We start from the raw sequence: 24,370 nt of genomic DNA, 5'->3' as shown, positions 1-24,370 counted from the left end.
GTTAAAAAAATAAAATAATAAAAGTCTGTATTTATATATATAATTATTTATTTATATATATAAATATAAAATATATGTATTCGAACTATTATCGGCCGAACAAGAACGAGCTGACCCTAGCTCATATTCGGCTCGTTTATTTAAATGAGCTGAAAAATTCATTTCGCGTTCGGCTTGTTTACTAAACGAATGATCCGATTTCAAACTCATTTCGTGGGGAACACAAGCTGAATTGCACCGCTAGTTTAAAACAAAAATATAAACTCAGAGATTTAATGCTGAACAGTTAGTTGCTAGCATGTTTTCAAATAAATGGAGATGTATTATATTGCATTTAAAAAAGACTTTTCTCTTACAAATCAAATAATAATTTTTTTTCTGCCATTAATTTTTAGAACCCCCATGGATGATGTTTTTGAAATAATAATCATATTACTTTCGATTAAATTTTTATATTAAATAATCGCATGCACTTCTAAATAAGGCAAAAAACACAACAAACATCAATTAGGAGAGATAAGGTTTTTTTTTTTCGTTTCGCAGTTAAACACAAAAGTTAATGTTATATCACCATTACTACATTTTATTTTATCTTTTGAGCAATTAAATTCATAGTTCATAAAATTGATATTTCCCATTAAAATTCTCCATTCCAAATATACAAACCAACATGAGTACTTCTCTTCAAGTTAAGAACATACAAATACAAGCAGGGCAATGAACACAAAGTTAAATTCCTTTTTTTTTTTTTTTGCTTTTTTATTGCATTTGGGCTCCTCAAAACATTTCATTTTATAATTGAACCCAAACAAATTTGAGTTGCAGAAACGCAAAATATCTTGCGTAAGAGCGTAGGGTCATTTCTGCATTCAAACTTTTTGCGGGATCAATTAATATAATAAAAAAAGTTTTGAGGGAGCTAAATGCAGATAACGCAGAGAACGTAAGTACCCCCTACTTAATGTAGTAGGGGAGGTCGAGGACGTAGAGGAGGAAGTAGGCCCAGATAACCCCCGAAATGCCGCCGAAGAAGAACCCGCCGGAGAATTGGGCCCAGCCCTCGGCCGTCTGGAGCTTGTCGGCCTCCTTCTTACGGCCGGTCAGCGTCAGCGAGGGGGCGACGGACGGCTCCCCCTCCTTGAACGACGCGATGCCGTACATTGTCAGGCAGATGCTGAGGATGACGACGAGTCCGGCGGCGGCGAGCGAGCCGGCCTGGCCGGCGTAGGGGGTGTTGCGGAGCGGGCCGGTTATTACGAACGGGCCGACTAAGAGGTAGCCGTGGGCCAGGCCGACCTCGACGCCGCGGAGGAGCGGGCTCACTGCGGTCCGGTAGGCCGGGAGGTTGGACAGGTACCTGTTAAATATAAAAATATAAAAACATCATTCTCTACGGCTTGAGTTTTTTTTTTTTTTTTTTTTTTAGAGAATAACGATTGTTTCGCATTATTTTAGCGGTACCAAGCGATGAGTGGGCTCGATGTGATTGGGGTCTCAAGGCTTCCAATGAATGGGTCTCCATTGATGGGCTGGATCACTTGATAAGTTTGCTGTACAACACACACAACAAAAAAATAAATAAATATTTGAGTTATTAGTACAAATAAAAATTTAGAACCTAGCTCCACGCCAGGAATGTAAATGGATCTGGATTGACGAAGCTCCCACCCCGATCTGCTCTAAATGGGACGATAAACGGGAACAAAAAATATAACTAGTTCCGAATCCGTCCCAATTCGTCAGAAAAACGGGGCGGAAGATGAAGAATTTCTCCCACCCCCGGATCCGCCCCGTCTGCATCCTTACTCCACGCACCAACTTCATTAATTCAAAAACGGATCACACCCACTACTCATAACTAAAGAACGAGTTTTTTTTTTCCTTAAACATTAAGGACCTGATTCTACGTATTATTTAGAACTTGAGAATTCGTATAGTTTTATAACTGTATTTGTATACGTAAATGGAGCTAGACTAAAGTGCTTTAAGAAATGTAAAAATACGGCAATCCCCATTGCTAAACATATAATTTTTTAATATTAAAATAAGATTCCTAATTATTAACAATTTTATAGTAAGCTTTTCTAGTAGTTTTAAATAAGTAAACAAAGGTGCTCTTCTAGTGTTAATAATAATAGGAAAAACTTCAAAAACCTCCCTATGGTTTTGCATTTTCTCACTTGAGTGTCCTGTGATTTAAAGTGTATCAATTTGGTGCCCTGTGATTTTGTCTTTATCTTTATCTTTTCTATAGTTTTTTCGTTTATATTTTGTTAAATTATATATAAAAAACTTCAAATACTCACCTAGATTTATCAAATATTTACTTTAGTACTCTTTAATTTTAACTTTGTCACTGATTTAAGAAAAAAATAAAATAAAATTGATAATAAAAAGATAAAAATGAAACCACAGGGCATCAAATTGATACACTTTAAACCACAGGGCACTCAAGTGAGAAAGTAAGAAACCACATGGGGTTTTTTTAAGTTTTCCCATAATCATAATAGCTTAGCTTGCGCAAGAATAAGAGTCTAAGTGCTTTAAACTCAACAAAAAGAAATAATTAGTTGATTACCTAGAGTCATTAATCCGCATGGATTAATTCTTTTCTATTATTTCAAATGATCATATACAAAAAAAAAAAAAAAAAAAAAAAAAAAAAAAAACTACACATGATAACTATTTACTGACTGAATTTAACCAGATTCAAGGAATCCAAACATGAAAAATCGCTACAAGAAATAATTAAATATAAATTCTTACCGCACTACGAAAGAGGCTTAAACTCTTGACAATTCTAATTTTATGCCGTTTTCTATCAATTTTTTAAGCAATATGGTGCAAGAGCATAACCTAAACCCCCGCACTTTAAATCTTCTATCTATTTTATTATCTTTTTATCAAAGCACGTGATATAGTTTATCTGATCTCCACCGTACACGTAAGTGAGAGTGTTAGAACTATTTCCGAGCCATATTTTATGGTATTAATCTTTATAATTACATTAATTATTTTCGAGCCATATTATGTAGTTTTAAGAGTTCATAAGTTCAAATCTTTTCTAATAGAGCACGCAATATAATTTATCTAATTTTCACCATACACGTCGTATAAGTGAGAGTGTTAAAATTATTTCTTGAACTGTATTATGTAGTATCGATCTTTATAATTACATTAACCAAACCCTAAAGCATTAATTTCTAAACAAATTAAGATATTATGAAAAAAAAAGAGGAAAATAATGCCATGAAATATCTAAATTCCTTACCTTCTCTGGAACAACAGCTCTAACAGTGAGAGAGCTCCTCCTCCTAGAGTGAAGATCCCTAAGTGGATTTCCAGAAATGCCCCTGGGAGTGACCAAAACCCTAGAAGAGGTGGTGGTGGTGGTGGTGGTGGGAGAGAGGAAGGAGCTCCTCAATTGGCTAGCCATGGGAGCTGTGGCCATTTTTTCCTTTTTTTTTTTCTTTTTTCTTTTTTGTTTTCTTTTTTTTTTTAATGCAACAATGGGTTTTGAGTATAGGAGTGTGGAGGAGCCTAGGGTTATAATAGGAAATATATTTGTTTTTAAAATTGGGTCCTTTTGTGTTATAAAAAAAAAATGTGTTGGATTTTTTTTTTTTTTTTTTTGAGATTAGGTGTTTGGGATTCATGGCTCCTATTGGGTGAGAGGAGTATCCAAACCCTATCCTTATCCCCTTGCAAGGATCTCTATACCTCTCAATATTATGCCACGTGGCATTGTACATTTTTGCCAAGTGTGCCGAATAAATAATTTAAGGGGTAAATAAATATTGGTTTGGCACTTTTTAATGCTTGGTTACTCCCCAAATAAAATAAAAATAAAAAATAATTTTCTCACTTAAAAAATATATTTTTCCTGTTTATTTTCACATATCTATTTATAGAGTCGGGCTACTATACTATCGACAGTACCAAATTCTGAGTACTATCGTATTTTCTGCCGTTAGATCTACCTTTTAATTATTTTCATCCGTTAGATTATATTATTTAACCAACCACCCACTCAAAACTCGACAGCACCAAGCGCTTAATTCTATTAATAGTATAATAGCATAATTTTCTATTTATATATCTAGTCATTTAATTTTGAGCTGTAGTTTGAAACATATATTGGTGTTAAACTCTATTTTATGTTGCACAAATTATATCAATATAACTTGTGAAATTTTTTTGGTAAAAATAATGAGATCTAAAAGTTTAAAAAATATATATATAATTTTACATAATGCTTCTTCCAATAGCGCTGCGCTACTTCGCACTACAGCAACTAACACTATTTTCTACAGCACCACCAAACATGCCCTAAATCTACAACCAAAAGAGAAACTGTGTTAACTTCTAAAAAATATATAATAGAAATATATAGGGCATGTCCATGACCCATATCATGGATTCATAGATCACAATTTAGGCAAAACTAGTTTTAAAAACAAAGTATATTTAATGAAGAGATAAAGAATCAATTTCTTCTTCCTGCCTTTTCTGAAAATTTCTGCCAGAAAAATGTAGCTAATAATTCATGAAGAGATTATTAAGAAGACCCAAAATTTTTTGCTTCAAGGAATACATCTTCTTCAGGAGAGGAGGAAAAATAAAATAAAAATAAAAAAATAAAAATGAAAAGAGAATTCACAATTCCATTATGTTGCATTTAACTAAAAATTCACTGCAAACACCTTTTAAAGGTAGAGTCTAAGCAATTGTTCACAATCAAAATTTCTCATCATGGTCATAGAAAATTAAAAAAGATAAAAGAAAAGGAACTCACAATGCCTACTATGGAATTACAGAAGTATTCATACAGAAACAGAGCCTAAAAAGGTCGAAGTGCCGCAATATATTCACGCAAATTAGTTATCGTGCAAGGCCTTCATTAAGTATAATCTGCTGAAACTTTGCCCCGCGACCCTGAAATATTTCATTTTAAACAAAGATTCATCATATCATCATATGCGTAATTTATCGAGCTGAGAGCAGAATTGCTTATGAAGAAGATAAATTCAAAGTAGTCCTGTCAGGGACATGAAAGAAAGAAAAACTGGAGCAAGGATTTAAATGTCCATCAGCACAAGTTGTGCGCTGGAGTGTCGTATTGTGCCTATAAAATGTCTACACGATACGGCCTCTGTGCTGATGTCACGACTCAAAATCTTCTTTACTTTGAAATTAGCCAGTCGTTTACTCAATAAGTGCAAAAAAAATAAAAAATATATATAAGAAGCAATTAGAATATATTAGTGCCAAAGAAAATAAAAACAGCTCTTCAGTTGACTAGGTTATAAATTAGGATACTACTATGACGCAATTTATTCATGACAAAAATTGACTTGATAATGCGTTGTGTTAATATTTAGTTCCTCGATAAGTTCACATATTTGGCAATTGACATATAGACACCAATTACAGTTCCTCCTAGAGAGCTAAACAATACATAATTTGACATTCTTAATCCATCAGGAGTATCGCACATGTGCATAACGTAGGCCGTGCGAAAATGCTTATTTAGAAGATGCGCAGTTGAAGAGTCAATCCTTGAGATGCACATCTCCAGACAATCTCCCGGTAAGTAAACAACATGTCCCAACTATATTTGTATTTCTAATGAAATTTGATAGAGTCTGCTTCATTCCAGTGTATATGAATATTAGATTTATATTGGATCTTTTTTATTCTGTGCCGGATTATGGCATGTTTGCCGATAGTAATCTTACCTTTTAATTTTCAAAACACATAAATGCAAGCATCACACTTGATTTGGAAAATTTAAGGCTGGCTCAGAGGTTCAAGTACGGAAAAGTTGGAAAAGGAAATAGAGCATTTGGGCCATACCCATTGATTTGGTTGCAATAATTAGCGACTTGATTTGTAATGAGATAGCTATCAAGGCGTGACGGCTCGGGAATCGGCTTGAAGATGGGATTTGATGGGTCTTCTTCTGGCAATGGCTCCTCCCCAGCAGCTTTCCTTGCCACGTTCTCTTGCCTATTGTGATACAAGATGAAGGATGCCACATAAGTGAATACAAATACTAACCAAAATAACAAATGAAGCATATAGAACTCGCAACGAAAAGGTTAAATAAAAAACTTAAGATCATAGTAAACATAATGACATGACTGTCTTTTATGCTAGAGAAATGTACTCGATTAATGGGATTTCATGCTTCCCACATGTCAAATGGAAGATAATTATATGAGGGTAATAGGAGGCCAAAATGGCAAGATTGTATAAAACAGATATCGTAAAAAGGAAGGACATTGAGAAGCTTTAACGAGCTTTAAGGCAACAATAATAGAACTTAGAATATAGGTAGCATAAGAATAGTAGGCTTCTCAGATAATATAAAGCACTTTAGAGGCTTTTCACACGGTGATAACTACGAATATCGTGATTCGCTGGCACAAGCATTATTTGGTCCTCATCATGATTGATCGGAGAAAGTTACAGTGCATGAAGGGGTAAATTTGAAGCCTTATCCTTCTCTGTTGTCACTACACTTCAGAACTGCGATGGTCTCAGATTAATTGCTAGTTTCCGTCGTCATCTTTGATAGGCATTAAGCTTTTCTTAAGATACAAAATAATGGATGCACATCATTTCTCTCTATGATCAACCCCAACCAGCACCCCACAAAATTTGTAGATGACCACAATCTAGTAGCGTAATAGGTTTCTTATCACTTCACTCCACATAGTAGCTTCTTATTATTCAATATCTTTTAGTACACAAAACTGCAAAACCAACTCTTTGCACTATAATCAAATTCAATATTTGCAGGTAACTTCTAATTTGAGGAGTCAAGTTTACATTACACCCTCGATATATCGTTAAGCAAATTACACCCTCCAATACTAATGTAAATGCACAGAAAAACAGAAACTGTGTATTTATTTACCTTCGCTTCTGAAGCCATGCTTGCTGTTGCGCCTGTTGCCTTGAGAGGTTCCGATAATAATATTGAAACTATATTCGAAAAATAGTTTCGGTTTAACAATACATCATTCGATTATATCATGGAAGCTAAGGCAAAGTTTGCCATTAATATAATACCTTATTTTGCTCAGACAAAAGATCTTCCATGCATTCAATCAGGAACTCCAAATTCCTTTCCATGTATGGAGCAGTTGATAAATTGAGTCGGTCATAATCACACTGAAAATAACCAAAATGTAAAATTTGGAGTAACATATAACAAAATTGTCAAAATATATGCCCGTGAAGAAGAATAAGAACAAAGGTATTACACCTGTGAAACAGGTGACTCAGGTTCCAGCTCCGTCATGAATGCACTAATAAGTGCAGAATTAGAAACTTTAATCTGATTCAAGAAAGAACAAAAAGGAAATAAGAGTAAAGAAACAAAAGCATACATTTAAAGACGAGAATTATTATAGACACTTGTGCACCCTCAAAAAGTACATATAGACTGCTTGCTTAGCATAGCTTCAGGAACAGCTTCTCTAATGCGAAAAGCAGTAAAATGTGGAGCTTTTCCCATGGAAGGAAGCTAAAATATGCTTCTAGGCTCCAAAATTTAGAAGCTCTAATTTGAATCTTTTGCTTCTGGTAGGAAGCTGTTAACAAAGATTTAATTTGAAAAGTAACAAGTGTTTCTTTGAACAGCTCTCCTGCAACAACACTATCACAGAAGCACCAGCAGGAGCAAAACAAGTGCCTTCTTGTGAAGGTAGCAAGATAAAATCTATATGTTATTGCCCTTTTCAGCAAGAGGAAAATACATGTAATCTCAAGGGAAACAGAAAAGCAAAAGAAAGAAAAGATGTACCGGAATTTCTTCAAAGATATCAACCCACGCCAATTTCTTCTCCCTCAACCTAAAGAAAAAGACAATAGGTACGATATTTATTAAAAGTACATTATCACAAATTACTGAAATTGTCACAAGATATTGCACATACTTTTCTCCAGTGAAATTGTTGCTACGGTAAAGTTCCATAAATGAATCAGAGAGCTTTAAAGCTTTGAGAGCTAAGACTCCTTGATTTGACTTCGATGGGTCATATATGATGCATACACATCTCCGAATATTCTCCTGGAGAAAATATTCCATAAGTTAATAAAAAAAATCAAGTAAACACAAAAAGAAATTATATGACGATGCATATAATATATATTAGAGATGCTCTACATAACAAAGCCCCGATAAGTAGTTGGAAATCACTACAGCAGTACTGATAACTAGAAATATATTAGCAATGCACCCAAAGAAAAACTCAGCTCTCTACTACCAACTATATATGAAATGAACTATATCTAATGAACAGAAAAATAGGAATAAATAAAGAAATTAAAGAGTAAAGGAAAAGGCAGTAACAAATAGCTATAGAATATCCTCTTTAGTCAAGGAAAGCTCGAGAAAAAATTCGTAGATTGATGTTTCAATATGAGAAGTTCAAGAAATAAATATAGCTAAGCATCTATCTATATAATTATTAGTCCGTTACCTCTAAGGTAAATATAAATAATATATAAATATATACAAGAGAAAAGAAACTTTTCTGAAGATAAAAACAGTTAGAAACGATCAAGAAAACTTCTTACTATATGACAATAGAAGAAATGGAAACTATAGTTTCCTCCTCTTACCTGGTAATTCATAAATGTTTCAATCAGCTCAGCAGTCTGGAAAGATCCCAACAAAGTTGACTGGTACCTGTAAGCAAAGTTGAAACATAACTGATTTAGGTACAAATAGACAAAGATTGAAGATTATAAACCAACTAAACATATTACGATACGCAAGTTTTGTGTACACAATTTCTTTTTCACCTCTCTACTATAACTCCCGCTAAGTGGTAGATTTCAATAAAAAAAATACATGTGAAATATGAATCAACATTTTATATACATAACAACAATGATTCGCACATGAAATTACCATTGACCAAATGATAAACAGCAAATGCTGATTATGGGGTTCAAACTTACCAGCCAACGGTGTTGTTATCTACGTTAACCTCTCTTAAGCATCTCATCATTTCAAGCTGATAATTTGCCCCATCTGCCTCAATCTCCTCATCTTCTTCCCGTATCTGTAACAGAACGGTCAAGTAAACTATTAACCAAAGAGACCTAAATGCAATGAATTACCAGTACTGATAAAAGCGAGAACATAAGAGGGGAAAAAAAAAACAACGGACGTTAAAACGTAAGATCTCATGAGATTGAACAAAGCCAAGCTGCATACCGGGAAAGGAAAACAGTTGGTGACTTCAAGGACGCTACCAACGTCCAGGCCAAGAAGTTGACCGGTAACTAAAGATGGGGAGAACTCCTTGCAGTGCTTAATAATCTTTAAAACTGTCTGCATTGCACCAAGAATGAAAAATAACATGAAAAATGTTAACCAAGAAGGTATCTTAAAAGCTTTCCTAACTATTAAGCAATAGTAAGGAAAGAAATTAAGAGAGACATGAATGGGACCTCTGAGAGCATCATCTATCGTTTCAAATTTCACCTTAGCATCAATCATAAAGGATCAAAACTTTTCAAGGGTGATGACAAAACAAGCTATTTAGTTTCTATGCAAAGCTGACCAAATCATGAAGTTAGGCATTTTCTTTGGTGAATTACGAATGAAGAATAGTCGCACGGACTATCATCCAAATTTTGATAATGTGCAAGCAGGTAGTCCCTAATAACATACTACCACGAACGATCCCTTCTCAGTCGGACATCACCCAACGATGCCTCAAAGAAACACCACAAAGCTTCAAATTAGAGTTTCCACTAATTTCAGTTTCCTGCCACCCGAGAAGTCCCCGGATTTTAGCTTGCCAAACACATCACACATGTCTACTACTTCTCAGAGTGGAAAATCTGTTCTGAAAACCAGCTAGCAGAATGTTTAGCAAACAAAAAAGCCCAGAGACTTGATTGTGTCCGAAAAGAATAAATGAGATTTCAAGGCGTAAAAGCAGAAGATCCAATTCGAAGCTTCTGAATCCGCTGCAGGGAGAAGCTATTGAGTGATTTCCGATATATTGCTACTCCAAATAGCAATATCCTAGATGAATAACAAGATCAACATATACACACATACGTAACTATGACATTAAATTAAATTGTTGCACTTCCCCACGCTCCTCCAACAAAAGTACACATAAAATTACTTGAATTATTCATGCATGCTCACAAAGTCCGATCTTTTTCAAATTAAAAAACAGAAAAATAAGAATAAATTAGGGAAAAAAATTAAAAAAAAAAGGGTTTTGAGGGGATTACAAGCCCTTCCATCTGAACCACTCGCAGAGGCGACGCCACTTCCTCCGAAGCCACGGCCTGAAGAAAAGATCGCGCCATTGCTGCGCACCACAAACCAAAAATTATTAAAAAGAAAAAAAAAAAAAAAAAAAAAGAGGGAGAAGAAGCAAATCCTCTGAGATCTATATGATAGATCGATCCGTTCACGAATTTATTGAACAAAAATCGAGATTGGAAGATGGGAAAATTATGCTTACGATTCGCCATGGTCGGAGGAGATTAGGGCACGGCGGAGCCGAAAAGAGAACTAGGGTTTTGTTTTTACTTTTGTTTTTGTTTTCGTTATACCCTCCACCCTCTCGAGGGAAAAAGGCGTGAGGGTTATTTTGCAGTATAGTCCATAAACGATCCAAATATTGTATAAACATCCTTCGCATTTAATATTACACAAAACTCTATAAAATTGGACTCTGAATTTGAAAATTATCGGATATAGATTGCGATATCACTACGGCTTGGATTTCAATTTAGATTTGAATCTCAAATTATTTTTTTTTAGACTTGAATTCACTATTCCTTTTTGAATTTGAATTTGGATGCCGATTATCCGAATCCAAAATCAGTTTTAATATATTTTCAACATTTAACGCTCTTACTAACTTCATATTCAACGACATTTTTTTATAATTCATAATTCTTTTCTATATATTTCTAATATTGTATAAATTTTAAAGAGCTTAAATACATATTGGCAATTTTTTTAATTAGACTTTAGTATTCAATAAATATTCTATTCATACCGGTATTAGTTATATCTGATCCGTATACAAATTCATTTTTACTGGATACGAATTTTAATTTTTATATCTAACTAATATCCTAATATCTACATCCGATATGAAGATATAAATATCAATATTTGATTGATCACAAGCCAATCTATATTTGACTTGTTTTCGTTTCTAATTTTTGATAATTTTCGTTTAATTAGCTTTTATAAACTGAACCAAAAACGAAAACAAAAGTTCTATAAATTATTTATCTAAACATATTTATACACTTCAATTTAATTGCTCATACTCAAGTGACCTCTTTACGAACAAAAATTTGGTGGGCATCTGCCTCCAAACAACTTGTTTGGGGGCGGAGTCGTCGCGACCCTCGGAAACGGCAAAAAAAAAAAATGTGGGCTCCAATTTTTTAGAGAGAGAGAGAGAGAGAGAAGCCGGTGGAAAGGGGGTGATTGCAATAGACGCACGTACACCATGCAGCGCTCATCGGCTCTGTCCCCAAACAAGTTGTTTGGGGACAGATGCCTACCATATTTTTGTCCTCTCTACGCTATTTTTAATGGAGTAAAAATTGATTGTTTTATAAGAAAATATGTTGTTTTTAAAAAAACTAAAAGATAAATGGCAACATATAGAAAAATTTGGTGATTAAAGTGTTTAAGTATAGAACAAAAGTTGCAATGTTGCTAGAAATGCAAATGGACCTGGTTTGGTGAAGCTCCATCTGATTCATCCTGAATGGGGCGGTAAGTGGAATCAAAAATATAGAAAACTATAATCCGGCCCGATCCGCCAAGTAAATGGAGTAGAAAGTGGGATGCCCTTTTCTCTCTTTGATCCACCCCGATCTAGCTCCTGCCACGATCTATCCGGCCCGATCCGCCAAGTAAATAGAGTAGAAAGTGGGATACCCTTTTCTCTTTTTGATCCACCCCGATCCAGCTCCCGCCACGATCTATCCCAAATGAAACGATTAGTGGGGGTTGAATATACGATTAAATTAAACTTCCCCGAATCCACCACCATCTACAAAAAATGGAGTGGGAGATAAGAAATCCCTCCTACCCCATGATCCATTCTGTTTGCATCCCTCAGGCCTCAGCATTACTAAGAAAATATTTGAAACAAAAAAAAAAAGGAGTATATAAAATAGTTGAGAAGTTTTGAGGTAATTATTCATATTTTTTAAAGCCTATTAATAAAAAAGGATTAATTTCATACAGCTCCCTGTAAACATATCGACTAACAATTATATTCCTACAAAGTTCAATTTTTTATATTTATTTTTACAAAAGTCCAGTAATATTCATATTTATTTTTCTGGTTTATTACCACTAGAGCATTGTTTATTTTTAAATAAAAGATAAGTAAAACGATATTTTTGCCATCATAGATATATCCCTCAAAAAGTCCCAACCGGCAAAACGATGCAGAAACATCTTTCCAAAAATCTCCACGGGTCATCTTCTTTCTTTCCACCATCTCAAATAAGTATAAGAGAGGTAAAAAGGTTAAATTATCTCATTCACTAACGAGAGTTAAGTATTTTACCTATAATTAATTATATCTTTCTAACTGGTCCTACCAGTGGGGGTGTATTTAGGCTTCGTTTCGAATTACGAAAATATTGCATTACGTACGACGAGAAAGTACAATAAAAAAATATCATATTTATTTTCGTACGTAATATTGCGTTTCGCACAAACTTAATAATAAGTCGGTTATGATCTATTTTCTACGGTTCCATCGAAGAACGCATAAGCATATCCTTTTATATTTTTACTCCAACTCCATTTTATTTGTGAGCATCAGATAGGCCCGAACACCATACTAAACATTAAAAACATGAGGGCTTTTATAGAAACAAATATAAAAAAAGTTAAATAAACCCTAATTTTTTTTTCTTAAATATGCCTCTCTTGCCGCGAGTGACCAGAACAGGGGCGGTAACCTTACCTCTCTCCTCTTACTCTCCGAATCAAACCTCATACGCACAAACCCAACACAAAACCGCCTCATTTTCAACTCTCCCTAGAGAGAGAGAGAGAGAGAGGGAGAGGGAGAGAAGGGAGAGAGCGGCGGATGTGACGGAGATGGAGGTGGAGGTGGCGGCGGTGTCGCCGGAGCTGAGCCCTGAGGAGGAGCGGCTCCTCATCAGGGACATCACCATCGCAGCAGAAGCCCATTCCAAAGAGGGCGACAACTTCTTCCTCATCGCGCAGAGGTAGCCCCCTTTTACGGCGATGCCCTGCATCGTACTCGCGTTTCGGGAACGTAGTTGGTGATTCTTAGATCGGTGTTGGTCTCGATCCAGCGATAGTTTGAGAAATTTTATGTATTTTTTGTGACTTTTGATGAAATTAGATGATTTAGGTTGATAACAATTGGTTCTCCTCTGTAGTTAATTGTAGGTTTGCGATTTGGTGGCCATTTTCCATTTTGATGCTTAAAATTTGCTTCAGATATGCTTGAGAGAACTATCTCTTAGGTTCTGGAGCGATCAACAGCAGATGGAAATAACGAACTAGGGTTCGCATTACATTGTGTCGTTGCTGAATAATTGGTGGTTTTGCAGATTAAGAATGTGGATGTTTGGAGCAAGGATTTAAATGCCGTGGCACGGGGTCGTGCCAGAAACTTGCCGGCACGGTACGGCACGGTGCGTACCGAGCCGTGCCGATACGTGCCGGTCAAAAAAATTCTTGTGTGCCGACACATAATAGCATGAAATATTTATTTTCTTTAGCAACAAAATATTCAAACTATTTATTATATCCTTTTATCACATCTTTTGAACTTTATTGAAGAAATTACTTTCTAATTTAAAGAATAGAGGGTTTTGAGCTGTGCCAACGGTACGGGGTCTGTATCGTGCCGGTATCTTGTTGGCACGGTACGGCACGGTGGATATGGCTCGTGCCGACGGGCACTTAAAACCTTGGTTTGGAGCTAAATTTTCACGGGGAATTACATCGCGCACCTGGTGTGTGTGCTATCCCCAATAAAAAAACAAATGCCAATTCGAGATTTGTGATAGAACAGAAAATGTCTTTTGGACTCAATATGATCTTCAATCTGGACGAATGTGGTTAGTTACTATTAACTATGAAAAGACCAAATTGTGCAGCCGGGAAACAAAAAAGAGAAGAAGAAAATCATAAAATTTTTACGGAAAACCCTTTGAATTAAGGTAAAAGACAATTACAAAACAAGCAGAGAAGGAGATTTTACATTCTTCAAATTGTGCGAAATATTAGGGTCTTCTCGAGCCCCTTGTTTAGAGGGATTTTCGTTTTTCAAATTTATTTAATGGACGGATATCATTACAGGAAGAAAGGAATTGTTGCTTTCTAAAATTTCTTCCTAATTATTTCTAACTTTTGAGGGCATCTATAAGATGCTTTGCCCATATTGAATGTAATACATAGCTGTTTCACATAATTTTGCCTGCATGTTGCACTATATTTTTTTTGCGCTCTCTTTAGGATTTTTTTTCTTTTGCCCGTCTGTTACATTTGGAGCAACTTTATAAAGATTCTATAACCTCTGTTGATGAAGCACTCTCACTCGTATTTTCCGTTATTTGGAACTTAAGTTTTTATTTGCTATCTGCACAGATGGTGGCAGCATTGGGTTGATTATGTAACTCAAGAAGCAGTTAGTACAGCAAATAATGGATTGTCTTCATATGGCTCTTATCATCATGAATCAGTTTCAAGCACTTCGAGAAGACCAGCTGCTATTGATAATTCAGATTTAATAGATGATGTGGTGTCTGAGGTCTCTAATGTTGAAATTGAACTTCATGAAACTTTAGTTGAAGGCCGTGACTATATATTGCTACCACAGCAAGTTTGGGAAAAGTTGTATGGTTGGTAAGTTGTGATGATTACAAGAAAGGATCGAACAACATGACATATTGGTTATTAATAAATTATATTCGGGTTCCCTCTCCCTTTTTGGGATGTTTTCATTTGGTTGCTATATCTTTTGGTTATTTCAATCGGGTCCCTAACCTTTCCAATTAGTTACGCTCTTTTCCTTTTCATTTAGATTAAATTGGATGGAAATGCCCCGATATTCACAATATGAGAAATTAAAGTGTTGCTTTCATGGCACTTTGATTATGATTACATGAGTACTTATGTTCAATTTGACGGAACAACTTAAACCGGGAGGGTAAAATCACAAAAAAAAATTGTAAAAGTTAGTGATTGGATTCTAGCACTTGAGTGGTTGGTGATTAAACTGAAACATAGATGAGAGGTTGAGGACATTTAATGTGATTTAACCTTCAAACATCGAATCCAATGATTCATATCTGTACTTCCTGATATGAAAGGATTGAATGCTGATGATGATCATCCTTCCAGATTAGAACTGTGAGATTCTTTAAGACGTGTTGCCTTGTTTAGCCTAAAAGTTAACTGCCCTTTGCAGGTATGGTGGAGGACCAACATTACCAAGAAAAGCTATCAACACAGGTCTATCTCAGACTGATTTAGCTATAGAAGTCTATCCTCTGCGGCTTCAGTTGCTTTTGATGCCAAAAGGAGAGCGTGCTGTTGTTAGGATAAGCAAGAAGGTATTGTGTAAAATTTTCGGAAAATACCCGACATTTTGCAAATACCCTTGCAAAGTTGGTATAGGCCTGTGTACCGCCTGTGTGCCCATGTAATTTTTTTGCATCCATACTTTTGCCTAGAGCATTTATGCAGAAACCATTTTTACATATAGATCCCCACAAGTATGCAGAGGTTAAAGTGTGGTTTTCAGTGGCACACACACAAATGCCAACTTTGAAGGGGTAATTTTGCATACTCCTAGAAGCACATATGCCACGTAATGGTTAGTACTTTTGGCGTTAGAGACCATGCATGCTTCTCTGAGAACTATGACAAGCTGTTTTGTTCTGAAATTTGTGGTTCTCTTAAGATTTACTGGAATTTTATTGGTAACTAGATTTATATTCCTTACTTTGTTAAAATGCCAATTTAGACAAAATAGACTAATTTGGAGCTTGCTTCTGTTGGATAGGAAACAGTTAGTGAGCTTCACAAAAAGGCTTGCGAGGTTTTTGATTTGATCTTGGATCAAGTAAGGACATTATTCATTTTCTCAATCTTTAGACTCTGTTGTTAGGCTACCAACTTTCATTTTATATACATATGCAGATATGTATATGGGACTACTATGGTCAGCAGAAACATGCCTTGATGGACAACATGGAGCAAACCCTTGATGATGCCAATATTCAGATGGATCAACATGTGTGTTCTTAGTTTTTGTTTTGTGTTTTCAGTTATGTTTACGGTTTACAGTATTTTGAGTAGTGTCTAATTTCTGCTTTGGCTTGAGAGTTGGACCAACTAGCACTAGTATTCATGCATATAGTTTCTTTTATTGGGCATTTTCAGAAAAAAAATTCTGTGTGCTTTTTAGATTATGCAACTTTGACCAATTATTTTGGTTTTTTCAGTTTTGATGTGTGATATCTTCCTTTATGTATTGAAATGCGCCAACCACTCCTTGTGATGAATATATGCTTCTTTGATTTCAGCTAGCAGCATTCTAAGTTGCAAAAACAAAAAAGTGGGTTTAAGTTGTAAAATAAAATGCAATAACTATGTTTGTTTTTCTTTTCTTCTACAAAATCATCACCTTTTTCGGATGCTATTCTTGCAGTGATGTACAAAAATATTTCTCTATGGGGCCCAAAAGCTCATTTTAGTCTCTCGGTGCAATGAAAGCAATAGATTTTTCATTTGCTGAAGTAGATATTTGTATTCGATATCGACAATGGAATGGAATATCAAAATAGTTAGACCCCTTAGTCTGCCTCAGAACTGTCATTGGCTCACTACCTAATCAGTTAAAGCTTATGTTTTATGGAGTATCCAAGCTTTTCTAGAAGCCAGGCCGAACAATGACTTATGCCTATCTTGGATATCTTTTCTTGAATTCTATGCTATTCTGGGACAAGTTCATCAGTTGTTGATTGTTATCACTGGTTGTACCTTTTTTTTTTTACTCTTTTTGTTTCCGTTGTTCTTTTGTTGGTAGATTTTGGTAGAGGTCCTAAGCGATGGAAATGGCAGTTTAGATGGAGGGTGCATGAGCTCAATACAAGAAAATGGATGTAACGAAAAAGATTCCCTTTCTATAATTGTGGAACCTTCTAGATCGAGCTTGTCCATTGCTGAGAATTTCTCGACAAACAACTGTGCTTCAAGAAGCTGCAGTTCCGAGTTCTCGCAAAGCCAGTATTTGACTTCCCCAAGCAGTGAATTGGATAATAATTTGCATATAACACATAGCATTACTACTAGAGGAACTCCTGTGGGTCTTACAGGACTGCTAAATCTTGGGAATACCTGTTTTATGAACAGTGCAGTACAATGTCTGGTACATACACCAGAGTTTGCTAGGTACTTTCGTGAAGATTATCGCCAAGAAATTAATTGGCAGAATCCGTTGGGCATGGTTGTAAGTATCTCTTTGCTTGCTTATTGAGAAGCTCGTGAACCCATTTTTCAATTTACATTTTGTATTCCTTGTTATGCTTTTTCTGTGAGATTCAAGTGTTTAAGCTGTTCATCTATTGGAAACAATCAGACAGTTGGAAAACACTACTTTAAATGTAGAACTAAAATAAACTGCTTAACCATGTCTAAATGCACATATAATTAGCGCTAAAATGTTCTGTAGTCTTTGAATTTTCTACTTATGATCAACAGTTTATCTCGCACTTGATGAGCAATTTTGGACCCCAGCATTATGGTTTTATTTTGCATAATTCTATTTCAGGTATAATCGTTTAAATGGGCCTTCTGTTATTGAATTTTTTCCATACAAGTTAAACACTCGGTTATGCTGATGACTAAGTTCTAGTCAATAAAGTAAAGATTTAGTGGCTTTTCTATCATTATACACCCATATTTTTATTCATCCATACTGAATGTAAATACTATTTAAGACTTAGCTTGCAGCATATTTTTGGGCATTCATAATGTAGCATTTACTTATGTTTACATTCTCTGGATTCTTTGTAGATAAAAAGTACAAGTTTACATTATGTGCATTTTTTAAAGTACACTAACCTTTGTTGGTAGTCATGTAGGGTGAGCTTGCTTTAGCTTTTGGGGAGCTACTAAGGAAGCTGTGGGCTCCTGGGCGCACTCCCATTTCTCCTCGGCCATTCAAATCAAAGCTCGCTCGTTTTGCACCTCAATTCAGTGGCTATAGTCAGCATGATTCCCAGGTCGAGTATCCCCAATTTCATATTCTAGCATTTAACTATTTTTGATAATTTGCTAAATGTTGATCTGTATTTTTTTTTTCCTATACATTTTAGGAGCTCTTAGCATTCCTCTTGGATGGACTTCATGAAGATCTGAATCGTGTTAAGCACAAGCCCTACATAAGAACTAATGATGCCGATGGACGGTCCGATGAGGAAGTTGCAGATGAGTATTGGGCGAATCACATTGCTCGAAATGATTCAATCATTGTTGATGTATGCCAGGTCAGTTCTCAAAACTGTGGTGCTCGCTTTGGTTTGGCCTGTCACCTTCCTTTTTTTTCCTTTCCTTTTCTCGGTAAGGTAACCATATTCGGCACGTAGTATGGGTCATTATGGTGCCACAGTGGGCTTTGGTAATTTGTTCTTTAGTGAATATTATTAAAATAGGAGAAATTATTCTTCATTCTGTGGTGCATCAGTTGATTGTTCTGGGAAAAAAATAAATGACTTCATTAGGTGCAAGCTCTGTGGCTACTTTTACTGGGCCTGATTTTGATGGGAATCCTTTTTATCTAATGCTAAATGATTTGTTTGCATATTTCTTATTATGTTATTTCCTATATTTCCAAAAGTCTGTAAATACTATATCGGTGACTCCTGAATTGTGCATTGCCCGTATTTGCGAAAATGCTTAGTTACTTTATGCCTGTGTAAATACAAATTTTACAGGGTCAATACAAATCAACATTGGTTTGCCCTGTATGCGGAAAAGTTTCGGTGACCTTTGATCCGTTCATGTACCTTTCGCTACCTCTACAATCAACCTCGTCGCGAACTGTAACTGTTATGGTCTTTAACATTGATGGAAGCACATTGCCTACCCCTTGCACCGTAAGTGTGCCCAAGCAAGGCCGGTGCAGGGATTTGATCCAAGCTTTAAGCTCCGCTTGTTCAATTAAAAATGGGGAGAAAATTCTACTTGCAGAGGTACATTATAACTTATAACTTACACCATGCTGTTTATATGTATCCTGTAAAATCACCTATTTACATGTGTAACCCTGTAATTTTAATTTCATATTACCGTAAGTGTTCGGGAGTCATCTAATTTCGTTATGCCCCTTGAAAGTACACTTTTATCAGGGAATTTTTAATAGAGGGATGTTTTGGGAGTACGACGTATATATGTAAGAAATTGAGTTTTTGGCATGCATATATGCTAATTCAAATTTTGGAAGAATCTACAACTAATGTAAAATGTAAATGGATAATTTTGTGTTGGTATATATTTACATATATGTTATAATCTTAACATATGGCTCACTAAGAGAAATATTTTTCAGATTCGTGGTCATTTTATTCATCACTTTCTGGAGGATCCATCAGTGCTGCTATCTACCATTAAGGATGATGATCATATTGTAGCCTATAGGGTCCAAACCTTAGGCCTGGATTCAACTTACATTCAGTTTGTGCACCGTCGTGAGGAAATGTAAGTTCTCCTGAATACTTGGGCCTCGGTTAGCTATTGTCACTGATATATATATATATATATATATATATATATATATATATATATATATAATGCTAATTCTATTTGATTGGATATGTTGATGGATGGACTTTAAGAGAACAAAGAAGCAAAAAAAGTACCTACTAAGTTTTTGTTTTTTGTTGCCTAACGCAGATGTATGGGCTGCAAAAATTCCGGCATCCGCCCATGCACACTATCTCATAGAGTCTGTGTTTACGGAAAAAGGCAATAGTTCCAAACAAAGGGCGTAGATTTTTATTTTATACTCGAGGCTTCCTTTATCTTATTAGGCTAAATGCGGGCAACCCCTATCACTACAATATCTTCCCTGAAATCTTAGAACCTATATTTCACCCTATTTACGTATGAGCATAGCAACAGATTTCACTGAACTGAACACTGACGAAGAGTGACTAAATTTTTTGTAGTTCAAGGAGGTAATTCATAAGTTTCCACACATAAAGAGGGCAAAGTTAGAAATTACAATACTTGGGGGAAGGGGTTCTTCTTCTACCAAGTCTTTTATATAATTTTCTTACCATTTACTGTTCCATGGATATTTTGTTTGTCGTTTTCCTCTTGCATCAGATGGTTCAACTTCATTCGTTGCAGGGAGCCCGGGAACAATAGCAGTTCTACGGTGTGGAAACCATATGGCACGCCTCTCATCACACCAATCACATGCGATCAAACTGTCACAGGCACCGATATCCACATGATGGTCCGCACCATGCTGGCTCCCTTGGTACAACATGAAGGGCATCAATCTTTGACCCTTCGGAATTCAAGCAGCAATGAAGAAAACGACTCTAGAGACACAGATAGTGATTCTGAAACAACCACGTCCCCTGTGATGCATCTTCAATTGCTCGATGAAAATGATGAATGCATTGATTTGTCGGAAGAGGAGAATCCTATAAATCTGGCATCATTAGCTTCGCCAATTATTGTCTTTATAAATTGGTCCAAGAAGGATTTGAAAAGGTTTGATATCCATCATCTGGAGAACATTCCGGAACTTTTCAAGTACGCACCTGCACCCAAAAGAACACGTGGTGAACCCCTCTCCCTATATGCGTGCCTCGATGCTTTCTTGAGGGAAGAGCCTCTAGTACCTGAAGACATGTGGTTAGTTGTTATATCTACTACAGAGTATAGACGCTTTATCCCTTTGAATCAGTAGACTCAAGAAAAGGAGCAAAGTCCTCTTTGATTTGCAATAAGACTGTTTAAATCCCTTTCAAAGAGGGCTCTATCTGTCATTGCTTGATGATGCTTAATCTTTTAATGAAAACATAAAATCTTGCAGGTCTAACCCTTCAAATGTTGGTAGTTTGATATAGGTCTCTGAACTTTTATGATCTGGGACACTAAATGAAATGTCATTTGATTTGAGAATAGTCATATGCGGTTCAGTTAGAATTCTATGGCTTCCAAGGGAAAGCTACAAATTGTTCTGTTAAGAATAAAAGTTTCCATTAAGTGAAATCTGTTAGAAGAATAACCATTGAGCTCTGATGGAATTTTCCCAAGTTAAAGAGTATATTAGTATGCCAGTTGAGAGGTTCAAAACCAAAAAACTTAAAAGTTCAATATCTAGTTTCCAACTAACGTATATTTGGAGGGGTATGCATGCAATTTTTTTGTTAATGAAATGTTAAACAAGTTGCACTAAACAAAATATAGATGAAATTTCTGAATAGTCCAAGTACAACCATCTGCTTTTATTCCATTTTTCCCCTCTGAAATTACCAGTTGATTGGATGTGTGTATGTAACGTTCTATTTTTCGGTGAATAATATTTCGGTTTTCCATCTTATCATTATAACCCATGCTTTCTTTTGATATTTAAGCCACTTTATTGATGCAATTAACCTAAGGTACTGTCCGAGATGCAAGGAGCAAAGGCAAGCCAGCAAGAAGTTGGACCTGTGGAGGCTTCCGGAGGTTTTGGTTATTCATCTTAAGAGGTTCTCCTTTAGCCGTTCTACAAAGCACAAGTTGGAAACCTTCATCAATTTCCCCATTCATGACTTGGATTTGACAAATTATGTCGCCAACAAGAAAAGCCCCCAGTGTCAAATTTATCAGCTGTATGCCCTGATCAATCACTATGGAAGCATGGCAAGCGGGCATTACACTTCACATATTAAGGTTCGATTCCATAAATTTTTTATTGAATTTTTGCTCGATCTTTTTCTGCACTGAATTATTAACTTATTCCCAGCTCTTTTTTCATAATAATGTGTTAATTTTTTTCTCTCTCTCTCTCACTACTGGTGAGAGAATGAAACTATATGACCATATCATCTACTTAGCCAAAACAAGCACTCTTAGATATCTTCTTGAGAATCTCCTGTAAATTGGTTTACAGACTTAGGCATGCCATGCTTGACTGAGCCAGAGTTTCGTAAGTGTTGTTTATGTTTACCAATTTGACGATGCGCATGACGCTTTCTCATGAAAATCTCCCCAACAGCTTCCATCCGCAGCAGAATCAGAGCCATCAAATTAGAGCTTCTGCTTTAATGGCTATTGCGCTAGTCTTGTCATTGGAATATTCATCTAAATGTTTGTAATAGAACCTTCAAATGCTTAGAAAATTAAAGTATTTCTCATTCGCGTCATATTGCTCATGTTGTGTCATTTTTGGGGTAGGCAGGTTCTTGTCATTTGTCGATTTCACTTTCTCTCATTAAGTTACGTGTGTGTCGTGATCAATTATGTGCAGGCTGTGTTATCATGTACTGTCCAGAATTGATCATTGTAATGTGTGATAATTTTGTTACCAATACAGGAACTTTGAAACCCGTGAAAAGACAACTTTTTTCTGTTTCAAAATTTTCTTATTTTTGACTTTCTAATGCGGACTTGCACCTTTTTCTTCCGGCAGCTCTTAGATGAAAACAGATGGTATAATTTCGACGACAGCCACATCTCGCCCATCAACGAGGACGAGGTGAAGTCGGCGGCGGCGTACGTTCTCTTCTACCGCCGAATTAAAGTAGAAGACGCGGCCATCAGTAACGGAGCTCTATCCTGCGCGAACCCTACGCACAGTTTCAGTCGGAGATAAAATAAATAGACACAAAGAAACAAAATCATTTTCTTTCAAGTTATGTCCCCTATCAAAGCCATGTAATTTTCGATGTTCATTACGTGGATGCGATGTTCTCGGTATCAAGAATGGTGCGAAAAGTCTCCGCCTATAATCGCAGAATCGGCAATTTGCAGGTTTGCAGCTCATTTCCAAAGTGCTACAAAATTAGTGTAACTGAAGAGGGGGGGCAATTTGTAAGATATTAAGAGTCTCAGTTATTTATGTGAGCTATGTATGTATACATACACACAGAAAAGCCCTTCTAGAAGGAATCCTGTTTAGAATGGAGGTAGAGCCATTGAGTAGTATCTGTAGATTATTATTTAGATTATATTGCGAAATACATTTTGTTATTGTAGAATTAAACAGTTATATTGATGTGGAAACTAATTACATTTCTCGCAATCAGGGTTAAGATAGTATGTAGAAGCAACTGTTACTTTTATTGATCTTCGCGCATATTCGACTGTAAAATATTTTAATGAAGTCGTCTTGTACTGTGCATGTCAAGGGTCTGTTTGGTTTCGTGCAGTTGCTGCTGCAATTGTAAATCAATTTTACGGTGTGGATTGCATCAATCAGCATCCAACAACGCTAGTTGGAACTGCAAACATGAGGTAAGCATAGTGATTTAGGCAAAAGTTTATCTAATATCACCTTTTAAACTTTGTTTTTTTTGTTTTTTTTTCATCCGTTGGGGATAATATCGCGACGCGGCATGTGATGATGTGAAATGATACAAATTGTGATTATAATATTTAGGGTAAACAGGTTGCCATCTCGCGGCATAACATATTTTTTACTTTGTCATCCGTTAGTTTTAAAGTTTTATACTTAACTATCTTGTGATTTTATTTTTGTTTCGATAAAAGACTTATCACGATAGTGAAGTAAAATATTTTGAAAACTATATGATGATACGCAATTTAAAAACGTCTGTTTAGTAGCCATCCAACTATTGTAGTTGGAACTGCAAACATGAGGCTTTAGTACAACAGCTGGATAGTGATTTGGGAAAAAGTTACTTAGGCTTAGTTTGGTATTGAGGTCTATTTAACACTCTTAGATAAAATGGAGTTGAGGAAAAAGCATATAGGAATATGCTTCTGCGTTCTCCGGTGGGACCGTAAAAAATATATCGTAACCGACTCATCGCGATATGCGAAACGCAATATTATGTACGGAAACAAACGGTTTCTGTAATCTCCCTGCAATCCCAAACGAAGCCTTAGACAAAAAATTATCTAACAAATCACTTTTTAAACTAAAAAATTATTTAATTTTTTTCCTCCGATGATGATAACCTCGCCGCGCTGCATATGAAATGATAAAATTTTTTATTATAATTTTTAGGATAAACTTCAAGTTGCCCTTCCGTGATATAGCGCATTTTTACTTTGCCATCCTATAATTTTAAAAGTTATGCTTAACTATCATATAATTTTACATTT

General features: G+C 35.7%; 3 protein-coding genes across 4 annotated transcripts; 1 reads left to right on the top strand and 2 right to left on the bottom strand.

Annotated features, from left to right (window-relative positions):
* On the bottom strand, positions 613-3,569 carry LOC109726399 (photosystem I reaction center subunit XI, chloroplastic). The gene is made up of 3 exons (XM_020255964.1): positions 3,272-3,569; positions 1,462-1,550; positions 613-1,357 (listed from the first exon to the last, which is right to left on the bottom strand). Exons 1-3 carry the CDS (start codon positions 3,449-3,451, stop codon positions 955-957), a joined length of 672 nt encoding a protein of 223 aa, XP_020111553.1. The 5' UTR covers positions 3,452-3,569; the 3' UTR covers positions 613-954.
* Positions 4,653-10,640, bottom strand: LOC109726398 (eukaryotic translation initiation factor 3 subunit H). The gene is made up of 12 exons (XM_020255963.1): positions 10,509-10,640; positions 10,273-10,352; positions 9,236-9,352; positions 8,977-9,080; positions 8,635-8,701; positions 7,947-8,080; positions 7,814-7,862; positions 7,274-7,345; positions 7,078-7,179; positions 6,923-6,990; positions 5,857-6,009; positions 4,653-4,935 (listed from the first exon to the last, which is right to left on the bottom strand). The coding sequence occupies exons 1-12, from the start codon at positions 10,516-10,518 to the stop codon at positions 4,878-4,880; spliced, it is 1,014 nt and encodes a 337-aa protein (XP_020111552.1). The 5' UTR covers positions 10,519-10,640; the 3' UTR covers positions 4,653-4,877.
* On the top strand, positions 13,031-23,405 carry LOC109726385 (ubiquitin carboxyl-terminal hydrolase 5). Of its 2 annotated transcripts, none has more exons than XM_020255936.1 (13): positions 13,031-13,266; positions 14,660-14,917; positions 15,483-15,627; positions 16,080-16,139; positions 16,217-16,312; positions 17,106-17,528; positions 18,163-18,303; positions 18,397-18,567; positions 19,015-19,272; positions 19,629-19,777; positions 20,408-20,947; positions 21,700-21,973; positions 22,713-23,405. In XM_020255936.1, exons 1-13 carry the CDS (start codon positions 13,136-13,138, stop codon positions 22,893-22,895), a joined length of 2,829 nt encoding a protein of 942 aa, XP_020111525.1. In that variant the 5' UTR covers positions 13,031-13,135; the 3' UTR covers positions 22,896-23,405. The 2 variants fall into 2 exon arrangements, with proteins under 2 accessions (XP_020111525.1, XP_020111526.1); XM_020255937.1 differs by having other exon boundaries at positions 13,032-13,266; positions 20,432-20,947.

Source organism: Ananas comosus, linkage group 21 (assembly GCF_001540865.1).
Source record: "Ananas comosus cultivar F153 linkage group 21, ASM154086v1, whole genome shotgun sequence".
NCBI classification, from domain to species: Eukaryota; Viridiplantae; Streptophyta; class Magnoliopsida; order Poales; family Bromeliaceae; genus Ananas; species Ananas comosus.
Note: the sequence above shows the minus strand (reverse complement) of the source record. Positions and strands in the feature narration are given on the sequence as shown.

Excerpts from the sequence above, each read along its gene's own strand:
- LOC109726398 (XM_020255963.1), bottom strand. Across the intron at positions 8,702-8,976 it reads GATAACAACACCGTTGGCTG|GTACCAGTCAACTTTGTTGG; the intron begins GTAAGTTTGAAC and ends CTTTGCTTACAG. Across the intron at positions 7,863-7,946 it reads AACAATTTCACTGGAGAAAA|GTTGAGGGAGAAGAAATTGG; the intron begins GTATGTGCAATA and ends CTTTTTCTTTAG.
- LOC109726385 (XM_020255936.1), top strand. The coding sequence starts at position 13,136 with ATGGAGGTGGAGGTGGCGGCGGTGTCGCCGGAGCTGAGCCCTGAGGAG. Across the intron at positions 14,918-15,482 it reads TGGGAAAAGTTGTATGGTTG|GTATGGTGGAGGACCAACAT; the intron begins GTAAGTTGTGAT and ends TGCCCTTTGCAG. Across the intron at positions 16,313-17,105 it reads ATATTCAGATGGATCAACAT|ATTTTGGTAGAGGTCCTAAG; the intron begins GTGTGTTCTTAG and ends TTTTGTTGGTAG.
- LOC109726399 (XM_020255964.1), bottom strand. The coding sequence starts at position 3,451 with ATGGCCACAGCTCCCATGGCTAGCCAATTGAGGAGCTCCTTCCTCTCT. Across the intron at positions 1,551-3,271 it reads GAGCTGTTGTTCCAGAGAAG|CAAACTTATCAAGTGATCCA; the intron begins GTAAGGAATTTA and ends TGTGTTGTACAG. Across the intron at positions 1,358-1,461 it reads TCGAGCCCACTCATCGCTTG|GTACCTGTCCAACCTCCCGG; the intron begins GTACCGCTAAAA and ends TATATTTAACAG.